General features: G+C 45.6%; 1 protein-coding gene across 1 annotated transcript in view; it reads left to right on the top strand.

Annotated features, from left to right (window-relative positions):
* CRB1 (crumbs cell polarity complex component 1) overlaps positions 1-13,249 on the top strand; it is a 161,580-nt gene that overhangs the window by 5,223 nt on the left and 143,108 nt on the right. The window contains exon 2 of the mRNA XM_084851626.1: positions 5,336-5,920. Coding sequence (XP_084707752.1) covers positions 5,336-5,920 — 585 coding nt within the window. The remainder of the gene's footprint in view (positions 1-5,335; positions 5,921-13,249) is intronic.

The following is a 13,249-nucleotide window of genomic DNA, read 5'->3' on the forward strand; positions in this document are numbered from 1 at the left end:
CCCTCATAGGGGAGATGCTCCAGCCCCTTGATCATTTTAGTTAGGCAATACACTTTAGAAATGAAGATCTTCATCTTTGGAATGTGATCTTACTTATTTTAAGTGCACCCCCCCACACACACAACAAAGCTACAAAGACCCGAAGCTGCCTTATACTAAATCAGGCCATTAGCATGTGTAACCAGGAGCCCATTTACATGGAAGGTTTTCTTCAATGCTGCTGTGGCTTAAAGTTGTTAGGGACACATAACATCATGGCCAATCCACAGCCAACCAGCTGCATCCCTCTTGAAAAGCTGCATTTTCTGAAAGTCCTTTTACTCCATTGTTTTTTACTTAAAGCGGCTCCCAGGAATTTCCCCTGCAGTATGCCCCATCCCCCTGCATTAAATCCTGGGCATGCCTCTGTGACCTGGCTGTGACCTGGCAGTGAAGTTGTCAAGGGGTGGGGCCACTCCTTCCACCCTCCCTCTTTTTCCCCATTTGCAGTAGGGCTGCTTTCACAATAAGTAGCCTTCTTTTCCCATTCATAATATCAGTAGTAGGGATGGCGGAGAATTCCGCCATGGATCCCAGTGAGGCTGAATGCCAGCACATTCGGCCCCCTGGAATCCGTGGCGGAGAGAAGCCCCCACCCCCCCACCCTGCGAAACGCGCGCGAAATGGAGCTTACCTGGTGCCGTTCGCCGGTGGGTGCTCCTCGAATGGCGGCCACGGCGGCGGCCGCCATTCACCTACCCAGGAATGCCGTGATAGGCTATGTAAGTATTTACGTAGCCTATCACGGCTAACACAGGGATGCCATTTGCATCCCTGTGGAGGCCGTGATAGGCTATGTAAATACTTATGTAGCCTATCACGTCAAAAGGCAGCCACACAAATGGCGGCCACCGTAGCTGCCACCATTTGCGTAGCTGCCTTCTGCCATGATAGGCTACATAAATACTTACGTAGCCTATCACGGCAAAAGCAGGGATGCAAATGGCATCCCCTACGCCATTTGCATCCCCACTTTAGCTGTGATAGGCTACATAAATATTTACGTATCCTATCACGGACTAGCGTAGGGACGCAAATGGCGTCCCCTACGCAGGACGCCATTTGCGTCCGTAGCAGCATGGCAGTGGCTGGAGGCCCCGCTGTGGGTTGGCCCAGCTGGCAGCTCTGCAGACTGGCTGCGGAGCGGAGCCGGCCGGGCAGGATTCTGGGGGGGGAGGAACGGATCACCTCCCCCCCCCGTTGAGTATTCCGGGGGGAGGAACGGATCGCCTCCCCGCAACTGTGGACCCCAGCAGAGCCAGGTAAGCGGGGTTTCATACACCCCTAATCAGTAGCCCTGTTTCAGTCACAGTTGTGGAGTAGCCAGTTTATATGTAGTGCACAATAAAGAATACACAAAGCAGAAGGAGAAAGGGTGGCCAGCCGCAATTTCGTAGTGGCGATACACCTGCAACTTTGCAGTTATGCGATATACCCACAACTAAGGAATACACAGAGGAGGAAGGAGAAAGGGCGGCCACTACAACAAGGGAACATGACAGGGCTGGGAACAAGCCTCCCCAATCACAGAATTGCGCTGCGTCACCCCTTCAGAGTAATGCAGCAGTTTGCTTTTTCCATTCACAAGTAACAGCCTCTGATTCAGTCATGCCTCTCCTTCAGAAGAGTGTGATTTTCTTGCATGTTTGTGGGGAGGAGGTGGCTCAGTTCCAGTCGGGGAAGTGGAGGCAGCAGTAGCAACCACTCTAGAGCACTTGCAGAGGGAGGCAATTCCAGCCCTTTCCCTCCGTGCAGGGCCTAGGTGCCTCCTCTCTGCCCGCTCACCGGTCTGTCCCAGGGCTTCGATATTGCTGGTTCACAGCAGCCAGTGGATGCAAGGGGGAGAGGTGTAGGGTAAACTATCCAACATCAGTCATCTCTTCCATTACACTTCCCTGAGCAATGGAACATGGAGCAATGTGGGAACAAGCCCCTCTCACTGGCTGAGCAGTATCTCACTTGACTAGCAGGACTCCGCCCATCCAACCACAAAGTATGATAGATCAAAGTGCAGCTTGACCTGTGAAAAGCAGGTTTCAAGGTTGTGTTTACTCCACATTTTTTGCTTCATGTGCTCTTGACGGACCAAAGTTGATTTCATGAAAATCTGCATTAAACATGAAAGCGCTTCATACTCGATGCCATGTAGATCCGGCCCTGGTGTCGTCAGTGTTGACCGGCAGTGGTTTCCAATGTTCCATGCAGAAACCTTTCTCAGCCCTGCTTAGATCCTTTCAACTAGAGATAAAAGAAGCTGAGCCTGGAACATTAAACATGCAAAGCATGTGCTCTGCCACTAAGCTACGACCCCTCTTAAATGTCCTTCTACAGCACGGGCTGAAAATGCTGCCCATAAATTAACTATCTCTCATGCAGAAAATGCAATGGTATTGTAATTATTTTCTGAACATTTCCTGCAGTTAGATTTTCTAGGGTACAATCCTATGCATGTTTAGACAGAAAAAAGTCCTACAGCTCCCAGCATCCCTCAGCCAGCATGGATTGCACCCTTAGCCGTCTATGGGCAAATTTAAGAATTGAGGCTATTTGGCCTTCGGTGAGAATATTGTTGCACTGACCTGTGCATTGTTTGAATTCTGCTGCAGTTGAATTTGGCCCACGTATCATCTTTTATTTCCGAATTATCAGTGTTTAAGAAAGTACATAAGAATATATTGCCTGGAATATTTAAAAACATACAAACACCACCTGCTTCTTACTTATATTTCTGATCGCCAGTTTTTTGGGTGTCCCAGCACTTTGGATTGAAGTGTTTTGGTACAAAGATTTGTGCTGCTTTTTCCACTTTGGCTTCTTTTATACTAATTTTTCTATAATGGCAAATGTTGATCCATGCAGACAGCTTAGTTTACTTTATAAAAACACAGACACACACAACCCCAGATTTCTGTAATATCTTATGAATACTGATAATAACCAATAGATGGCAATCTTTACTGCGAACAAACATCTCTTCAGGTCAGGAAAACTATTCTTGACTGTCAAGACTAATATATTCCATTTTCTGAGGTGGGGGAGGGGGGAGGAATCCTTTTGCCAAGCAGCTCAGTTACATCAAAAGACCTTAACGATGGGGTGAAATGTTTGGCACTAATTCCTCAAGTAATTAGGTTAATGCCACAATGCCTTTTAAAGAGACTCTGAGAATTACTTCAAGTGTCAGTCAGTCGAAATCCAAAGTGATGGGCAGTTTATTTTATTTTTTTTGGATGTTAAATATTAATTTTTTAAGAATCTCTGTCAAAGCAGGTCACTGCTAAGTGATCTTAATTGGTTGAGAATGGAAGAGAACTTGTGTGGTTCTTATTCTGTATTTGAAGCTGCCAAGACCCAGCTCACAACATCACTGCAGGTTTCAACGTCCCCCCACCCCACTCCTCTCGCATCCTTTACACTCCCTTCCAACAGTGTTAATTGGGACAATATTCTTGTTCGAAGAACAGATGTTTGTAGCTCAAGCATGAGGAAGCTCATGTGCCTGTACACAGCATGCTCTTACCCCCTAGCATGGGCTACTCACATTGCAGGTCACAGCACACAGAAAAGGCAGCTCCTGTGGAATCAGATACTTGCTTTCCTGTGCAGAAAGGTCAGAAGTCGGGAAGTCATCTCAGTTTCTCTTTCCATTCCTGTGCATGATCCTGTTCAGCCAGTGTAGGGAAGAAAGTTATGCACACCTCCAGAAAGCTGATGTATGTATTTATTTATTTTGCTCTGGAAAACCAGATCTTTAATACATGGTGATGCATTTTGGACTGGTTCACACAGGCGTCTCTTGATTACTCAAATGCTTGGTAGCTGGGCAGCTGATTCTGTGAACTGATGCCACTGAAAACTGTTAGGTTTGAGGTGCCATTAGCAGATAGGACAGTGAAGCCCATGGTGGTTCATGCCCACATTTAAGTGATCGCTTGTGGAGTGGCTTTAGCACATGGGTTTCTGTTTTAATAGGATTTGTAGCCATATATTTGGAATGGTTGTTCTTTCACAGTGCTGCTATTTTCTCCTAAACTCCCAGGACTGAGTGGACTAAAACTAACGTAGACCAACCATCTCATAACACCTCACCAGCCCTCTCTGCTTGTGCTCTTTTCATCTTGTTATTTATTATGGCTGAGGAAGAAGACACTGCACTGTAGGGAAGCGGTGACCTTCTCTCTAGGCATTTGATTGGCTTTATGGCAGAAAATTCTCCTTTAAATATCTACCAGTTTTCAGCTTTCTAGCTAGGCTGCATAACCACCTCTGAGGACACTTCAAGCCCTTTTGATGGCTGGTAGCAACTCGAAATCCTTGGCATTTATCATACATGCAACACACCTAGGTAAGGGTTGAAGGAATCAGTTTTGCAGTTCAAATGAGGCCAAAGAAAGAGAAAGGAGCCTCAGTTTTATAGCTGCAAGTAGTGGTCTGGTGAGCTGTAATGGTCACCTTGCTGCTGGGGGGAGGGGGGGACTGATGCTTTTTCCTACTGCCTGTGTGGGTACTTGCCTGCTGCCCTATGCTTAACTTGTGAATTTCTTAATAAATACATATCAAAGCAACACCTCCATACTCTTCCGGTACTTTCTTTCCTTAAAAGCAAACTGGCTTCATAAAAGATGCCTTAAAACTTCCTACTGCCCAACAAAGCTGGGGGCATGAAACTGTATTATTCACATTTAGCCAGATCCAAGACTATGCTAGATATTGAACAGAAAACAGAAGTAAGCTCCATGGTCTCTGCCCACTGATCTTGCAATCTAAAGTATATGAAGACAAGAGAGTCACATCACAAAGGCAGAAGAATTTGGGGGAGATAAATGAATATATAAAGGAGGGGGATCTCAATGAATTCTTGAGCCAGCTGCAAAAGTTCAGCTTTTTCTCTTGAATTTATTTAGCCCACTGTAGAGCTGCCAACCTCAAAAGTTTAAAAAAGCTGGAGCCTGTCCCACCCAAATTAAATCATTTAAATTAAAATTGCAAGGGCTTTTGTAATTAATCCGGGGTTTTCTGTGCTTCCATAAGGCCCCATTGCAGACGGGTGTTTGTTGTTCTTCCTTTCTGATAGCAAACTCAGAGGTTTGAGCACCTGTCCATTTGCGAGTGCCACAGGGCCACCCAAAAACAAGGCAGTGGTTTCTACATACTCTGGGGACTCCCTAGGTATGCACAAATATATACTGTCTTAAGTCCCGAACAGGAGCGCAATGTTTTGTTGCAGTTCTCAGCTGTCATTATGTATTTTGGATGTCTTGAGAGTTGTCCATTAATCCGTGTCTTTCCTTCTTAGAATCACTCTGCATGAAAGATGGTCCCAGGTGCCTGTCAAAGTCTTGCCAAAAGGACTCCGAGTGTGGTGGTGGTGCTAACAAAGGCTGCCGCTGTCCAGACTTGTCGGGCGACCTCTCGGCAGAAGACTGCGCTAAAAAAGCTGACGATCCTTGCGCCTCCAGCCCTTGTCTTCATAACGCTACCTGTTCAAGCACTGCAGGGAACCTCAGCTTTACTTGCGACTGCCCCACAGGGTACACTGGAGCTATCTGCGAAAATTCCACCAGCGGGTGTGACTTGCATTTCTGTAGGCACGGAGGCACTTGTCGGGACGGGCCTGGTGGCTTGGCCTGCCTTTGTACTGAAGGATACACGGGTACACACTGCGAAGCTGACATTGATGAATGCCTTTCCAACCCTTGCCTCAACGGAGCAGTGTGCAGAGACAGGAGCAGCGGGTATTCCTGCTACTGCGTCCCAGGCTACCAAGGAAAGCATTGTGACCTGGAAGTGAATGAATGTGTTTCGGAACCTTGCCTGAATGGGGCCACGTGCCTGAACATGATAGGGAAGTATGACTGCCTTTGCCCTCCTGAGTACACAGGTAAGAGAACTCACAAAAACTACGCATTGTTCTTACTGTGACAAACAGCTTGCATATGTGGGGATGGGACGTGCAGAAGGGCCCAGCTCCAATTCCCAGCATCACCAGGTAGATCTGGAAATATCAAATTGGTGTCACCAATACTGGGCTAGATAACCTATGGCCTGACTCAGCTTCCATAAGGCAGCTTCCTATGTTCCTATTTTGTGAGCACAGATCCATGTTCCTGGCTGCTCATGGAAATCCCCCTTCTAGGCTGATTCAAGTGTGTGAATGGGTAACAGGGAGAGTTGGTCTAGGGATCTGCAAGAAGTGACTGGGGACTCAATCCAGATGCCAGTGGTTTCCATCTGGCCCCCCAGATAATCAGCCACCTTCTTACATAAAAGTGGGGGGGGGAGCAAAGGGCTCTTTAACCCTCTTACGTCTCTCACCCTTTCTCTTCGGGGCTGTTCACACAACATACTAACACACACTCAGTGGTTGAGTGTGAGTTGTTGTTGAACCATGGGGTAACGTGTTGTCTGAACCCAGGACATTTTCCACAAGGTGGCTTGTTAACCATGCAGTGTGGCTTGTTAACCTCCCTGAACAACCCAAGAACAAACCATGGGTTCTCAAGGTGGCTTGTTCAAGAAAAATAAGCCACACTGCATGGTTAAGAAGCTACCCTGTGGAAAATGTCCTGGGTTCAGACTACATGCTAACCCATGGTTCAACAAACAACCCACACTCAACCACTGAGTGTGGGTTAGCATGTTGTGCGAACCCAGTCTTTCTCTTTCTCCCTCCCTCTTCCTCTCTCTCTGTCTCTCACACACACACATGTGAACTGGAACAAAGGCACCTTGGGCAGAGCCCCACCTTAAGTGCTTCACCCACTTGCTCCTGAGTGCAAGCCAAGACACAAACCAACAGAAATGATCAGCTGAGATTTCTAAAGGGAAAGCCTTGTCAGAGCCTCTGACCCTAAAGAGGCCTTTGCCATTGTCAAGGGCAGAGAGCAAAACTGCCAGAGGGCAGTTATCTTCTCTATATGCTTGCTACATGCTGCAGATCCTGCCTGTGCCGATCAGTTGACATGTGCCCAAACAATGCCTCTGAGTGGCCTTTTAACAGCATCATCTTTTAGGATCTTAAATAGCTGAGCTGGAATACTGTCATCTCCGCTAGCTTTGTTGTTAGTAATGCTTCCTAAGGCCCACTTGACTTCACTCTCTAGGATGTCTGGCTCAAGTTCAGTGACCGCACTATCATGGCTATCAGGGACATTCAGATCTTTCCTGTATAGTTCTTCTGTGTATTCTTTCCACCTCTTCTTAATCTCATCTGCTTCTGTTAGGTCTAGGGCTGTACGAAATTGCCCTTACCTGACTCCGCCGGGTTCTGCTGGGGGGGGGGGTGAGGCACTCCGTCTTTCCCCCAGGAATCCTCGCCGGGCGGGGAGGCACTCCGCGCCTCCCCCCCGGAATCCTGGCCGGCCGGCTCCATTCCACAGGGATTCATCCGGCCGCTGTCTAGCAGGGATGCAAAAGGCGGTGGCCGTAGCCGCTGCCGTTTGCGTCCCTGTAGTCAGCCGTGATAGGCTACGTAAATCTTTACATAGCCTATCACATCTGACTTAAAAAAAAACACACACGTGCATACGCAAATGGCGGCGGCAGCGGCCGCCGCCATTTGCGTTCCTTATTTTGGGCCGTCATAGTCTACATAAATATTTACGTCCGCTATGCTATTTGCGTTCCCCTTATTTTCGCTGTCTTAGTCTACGTAAATATTTAAGTAGACTAAGACAGCCCAAAATAAGGAACGCAAATGGCGGCGGCTGTAGCCGCCGCCATTTGCGTACGCGTGTGTGTTTTTTTTTAAAGTCAGACGTGATAGGCTACGTAAAGATTTACGTAGCCTATCACGTTGTGGTTTTTTTTTAAACTTAGCCATGATAGGCTACGTAAATCTTTATGTAGCCTATCACATCTTTTTTTTTTTTTTCCAAAACTGGAAATGGCGGCGGTGGCAGCCGGTCGGAAGACCAGCCACTGTAGCCACTGCCGCCGGAGCCGCTGCTGCCCAGAAGATCCGCCCCACGTAAGTCTCATCCTGGGGGGGATCCGCGGGGGGCAGGGGGTGGCAAGCCATTCTGCCACGGAGTTCGGGGGGCCGAATGCACTGGCATTCGGCCTCACTGAGATCCGTGGCGGAATTCTCTGACATCCCTACTTGGAACCCTCTCTGTCGAGTAGTTATGGTCCATGTACCAGCTGGGCTTCAGGATTCATTCAAGTTGCCTTTCCATTCATCCACAATCCATTGCTTTCTTTACTATTGAGAGGGTTTGTTGAACAAGCCATGCAACTTGTTAGAATCTGGTTTTTCCTCATTTGAAGCTCTTCTGTATCTTCCACAACTGTCTTCTCTACCTGGATCTCCATGCCCACTTAGTTTTTCTGTCGATCTTCCTGACCTATGGTATTGTGTACAACTTTCCTTCTTGCATTAGCAACCACCAAGTTCATTCTGCTTTTTCCACTCAGCTGTGCTACCTACTGTTCCCACGTAATGTAGCCAGTAGTTTCACCTTCCCCTCATTTTCCTGTACCACCCTCTGGATACTACTCCTTTATGTTACGGACTACTCAGCAAAGCCCTCTGACCATTTAATCATGAGACTGTGAGAGAAGTTGAAAACTCCTACAAGTATCATTTTAAACGGTGCATCAGTATTTCAAGGAATCAAATATTTTGTAAGAGGAATTCCACACAGCCTTAAAAGCGAATGTTTGTTTATCCAGAAAGGGGTGTTAGGACCAATAGCACAGTGCTGCAACACACACACACACACACACACACACACGCCACCCACCATATTACCTTAGAAAAATCTAAGTAAATTTTCTGAACACAATACATACTTATGTGCATTTTAAAATCACTTTTGCCTTTGTCTTTCCTGTCATAGAAGGAGTAGAAGCAATTAATCCAGTGGTATAGTGGAGGCAGGGCTTGCAGGGATGCAGCCCCAGCACTTTTTCATTAGCAAGGACTCTGATGTCATCTGCCACCCCCACCTGCTCAGGATTCCCTGTTCCCTCTGAGCTTAGCTGCGATCCTCACCGTAGCTGTGGGGAAAATGAATTTTCCAAGCAACAATATATTGTTCCATGTTGGAATGCAAAGTATTTGGGATGACTTGGTCTGGAATGGGCAATTAAGACCTATTCGCTTTACCAAAGATGTGCTCCTGATGGAGATGAAAACTCTTAGAACTGGTGTGTTGATATGGATCGACACAGCTGCCTGAAATTTTTGGACTGCCCTTGGAGACTGTCACAATGAGCTCCTGCATTTCCAAATTTACCACTACACCACTGTGTGTGTGTGTATGTGTGTAGTTCAATCCAGCTGGGTGTGTGGACATTTCTGTTGGAGAGAGAGTGGGGAGATATAATGAAGGAGCTTAGGGAAGGGTAATGTTGGGGCATGAAGGGAGTATGCAAAGGGGCTGTTTAAATGAGATCTGTCCATGAGGGCTGAGTTGAGAGGGTGAAGCTTCCACAGAGTATCATATTTTGAAAACCTAAAATGTTTGTGTTTGAGTAAGTGAGTGAGTGAGTGGGTAAAAAAGATTTTAACACCACTGCATTTTTCTCGGACGTCCAGTTGAAATACCACTGCCTTCCTCTCAGCTGCACTGCTTTTAGATCCCAGTTGAAGGCTGTGTATCTTACAAGGCTGTACAATCTTAGAAGGGGGCGCGGCTGTGAGGGGGCATGGCTGCGATTGTCACGAAGGGACCCTGCACTTCTCAATTTGCCACTACACTACTGAACTAATCATAATGGAATATACTTGGCATTTGAATTGCACATGGAGTATGCTAACTAAATCCCAAGGGGGGGAAAAAAAAGCACAGCTGGAGGTCAGCATGATATGTTCTTCATAATCCTATTTCACACCATGGCTTTCTCAGGCATGTGAAATCTCCCCATGAAATTTCCCAGCATACTTTTTAATATCAGACATCGCTTTAATAGCCTGTTCCTGAATTTTAACTACATTTGCTTGGAGAGAGAGAGACAGCAAATTCCATTAAAATCAGTGGGACTGACTTTTAAGTAAATGATCACTGTCTAGGACAGAGTTAGGTACTGTAAACTTAACCCCTTTGAAATAAATAGGCTTAAATGAATTTGTTTTAATGGTGGATTGTGGCCAATTTCTTTCAGAGCAGAGTGCTAGGATATTTCCTTGAACAGTCTTGTTTTATTTCATAAAGTGACAGAAACTACTCAGCTCTCTTTGGGGGGTAAAAAAGTTTAAAATATAATTATAAAGGCTAAACATACTCACAGCTTTTCATGAACAATATGCAAACTATGTGCTTCTCTTTCTTTGATAAATTTTCAGTGCTCCTTGTGAAAATATCTGCTTTTTTAAAAAAAAATGCTCTCACTTGTCCTCACACAGCCTCACTGACATTGTCACGCAGCCAAATCTCATTGACAGTGTAATGTTGTGATGTCATCCCATCCACTGTGTGATCAATAATTGGGTGGGATCATCCATGTCATTAATATGGGAAGGAAGAATCAGCATCCAAGGAGGGAAATGGCAGAGGAACAGCAACCAGGAGAAACAATATGGCCAAAGAGGTTTTTAAAAATCACCATCTAAGTATTTCCTTGAAGAAATTTCCAGTGCGCGTGATTGCTAATTTCAACCTGAAAATAAAAGGTTGAGAATATTTGGTGCAGTACTATCTAAAAATACCCCCCCCCCAACTCCCCTAAAAAAACCTGGGCTTACTGGGGAATTTCTAGTGAGGCAAGGAGAGAAATAGCAAACACTATACAGTATAGAAAGACATTATCATGGCTGCAAGCATTATCAGATATTGAGAACTAAAAATAGAGAATTAAACCACCTTCCTCTCCCTCCTGAAAAAAAAAAAATCTTATGGAGTGCAGGGGTATATCAAAAGGCAAAAGCAGATCTTTGCTGCTGACTGGCATACGCTTCATCTGGAAGCCTGCCTTCAGTTAAGATCCATCATGTACACACCAAATGTTATTTCAAACAAGGAGCGTGTTGCCTTCCTGCCACCCTGCTGCTACCAGTAGGTGTCTCGGCCCAGGCCAAGTGATGAGAGAAACTACAGAACAACAGGAAAGGCAGAGAGGGGAAAGAAGGAAAAGCCTATTAATGGCCAGTATGGCTGCTCTGAAATGAACACATTCAACCTGGACCTCCTGTTGTACACAGGAAGAGGCATTTGTAACAGACCCTGTTAGCCAAGCCCAAGGCTGTAGCACAGAAACAGACTCCTTGATGGGCAAGGGGACATGCTCCTCCTTCAACAGTGGGACAGAGAGCAACCTTAAAATGAAGAAGGGAAGAAATGAAGCATTTAGACAGGACTGGGGTTGCCCAGCAGGGCTGGTGACCTCACCATGAAGAGATACTTGTTAGCACATTTAAGACAGGGCATCACTTCCCTTCCTCCCAACTCCCTTCTTCTCTCTCTGTTATTTTGACTTGGCTTAGACAATGATTGTTTTGACGATTGCTTATCATTGGACCTGACACAGATGAAAACAGGGACACCTATGTGTGCTTGTAACCTCTGTTCTCCCACTGAGGGGCACTGCTGGAGCTCAGTGACAAAGTACTGAAGGCTTTATCCTTTAGCCTTTTAAAACTCTGCAATAGCCTGCCCTGCATTGGTTTCGGAAGGGTGTCTATTCATAGCATGTTCCTTTGTAAAAACCTAAGAATGTTTTAACAGGATATTTAAGCATTCCCCAACCTGGTGCCCTCCAGATGTGTTGGACTGCACCAGGCTGGAGAAGACTGGACAGTTTATTGGATCTGGTCATTAGGTATTACATAATACTTGCAACTCATGCAGCATTGTTTACTGTTTGGATAGGTGGTTATGGGGCAGGGAGAGAATGGAAGAGAAGTCGTGCACTGGCAGATGTTGTGCCTACATACATGCATTTTCATGCACTGAAGTCAAGAAGGATCTTCCTCCATTTATAGTACTGTCATAAGCAGGTTTACTCAGAAGAGAATCCCACTGTTTTTGACTGAGCTTATTCCTAGTAAGATGTGCATAAGATTGCAACTTTAAGAGATTGAATTTCTGCAAACCCTAGAAGAGGACTGAAACCTGGAAAAACTCTATTGAATGCATATGAACATTCACAAACTTTTAAAAAAGTTTAAACATCTCCAAAACGCAAAATAGTCTGGCATTTTACCAGAAACAGATACCAGAAAATAGGGCCTGCCCCTAGTAAATAGGGATTCATGGCATCCTATCTCATTGGGGATTTTGTACATTTTTCTGGGATGTGATTAGTCCTGATAACTGCTAGACAACTGAAACAGCTGATCATCTTCCAAAATAAACACCCATCCATGGTGGCTGTACCATATTAATTATCATGATCATTTGATGGCATCTGGACACATATTTTCTTTCTTTCTCTCTTGTTTCAGCTACAGCCCAAGTCAAAATAAACAATTCAAAAGGTCCTGGGTCAGTTGCTGTCAATCGGAATGTCAAAAGAATACATGTCCTTGCAATGCATGAGGAACTCTGTGCAAACATCTGCCCCAGATGCTTAATGGATGACCACTCATATGTTACCAATGTAGTGTGGTTGCTTCCACAAAGCCATTGCCCTGTGGCTGACAATGGAAATCAAAGTGGGATCACATGCGTAGGTTAAGTGCATACATGCTGAATACTAGCATGGGAACAAATCTACCTGTTGTTGTTGTTGTTGCTATTTATTACATTTCTATACCGCCCCACAGCCAAAGCTCTCTGGGTGGTTTACAGAAGTTAAAACATTAAAATACAATATACAAAGTTTAAAAGCCATTTACATAAAAGCACATAGATAATATACACAAACAACAAATAACTAAAACAACTTTGAACTGTCAGTCATAACTAAAGACACATCCAGGACCAATTAAAACTCATCATGTGCTGCCAAATGCCTGGGAAAGGAGATAAGATTTATCCAGGTGCTGAAAAGATAAGTGTTGGCGCCAGGCGGATCTCATCAGGAACTCATTCCACAGATGGGGGGGCCACTGCTGAGAAGGCCCTCTCCCTCGTTGCTGCCTTCCAAGCTTCCCTCTGAGGAGGCACCCAGAGGAGGGCCTTAGATGCGGAGCATAGTGTATGGATCAGTTCATTTCATAACACTGTTCCCTAGCCGCCTTGAATACTATTTGGTGGAAAGGTGGGATACAAATTTAACAAATGAGTACATAACTAAATGAGCAGTGCAGCATGGGAGCCAGCCAGGG

This window comes from Heloderma suspectum, chromosome 4 (genome assembly GCF_057233095.1).
Source record: "Heloderma suspectum isolate Gila_16-S chromosome 4, 16-S_ref, whole genome shotgun sequence".
Classification (NCBI taxonomy): Eukaryota; Metazoa; Chordata; class Lepidosauria; order Squamata; family Helodermatidae; genus Heloderma; species Heloderma suspectum.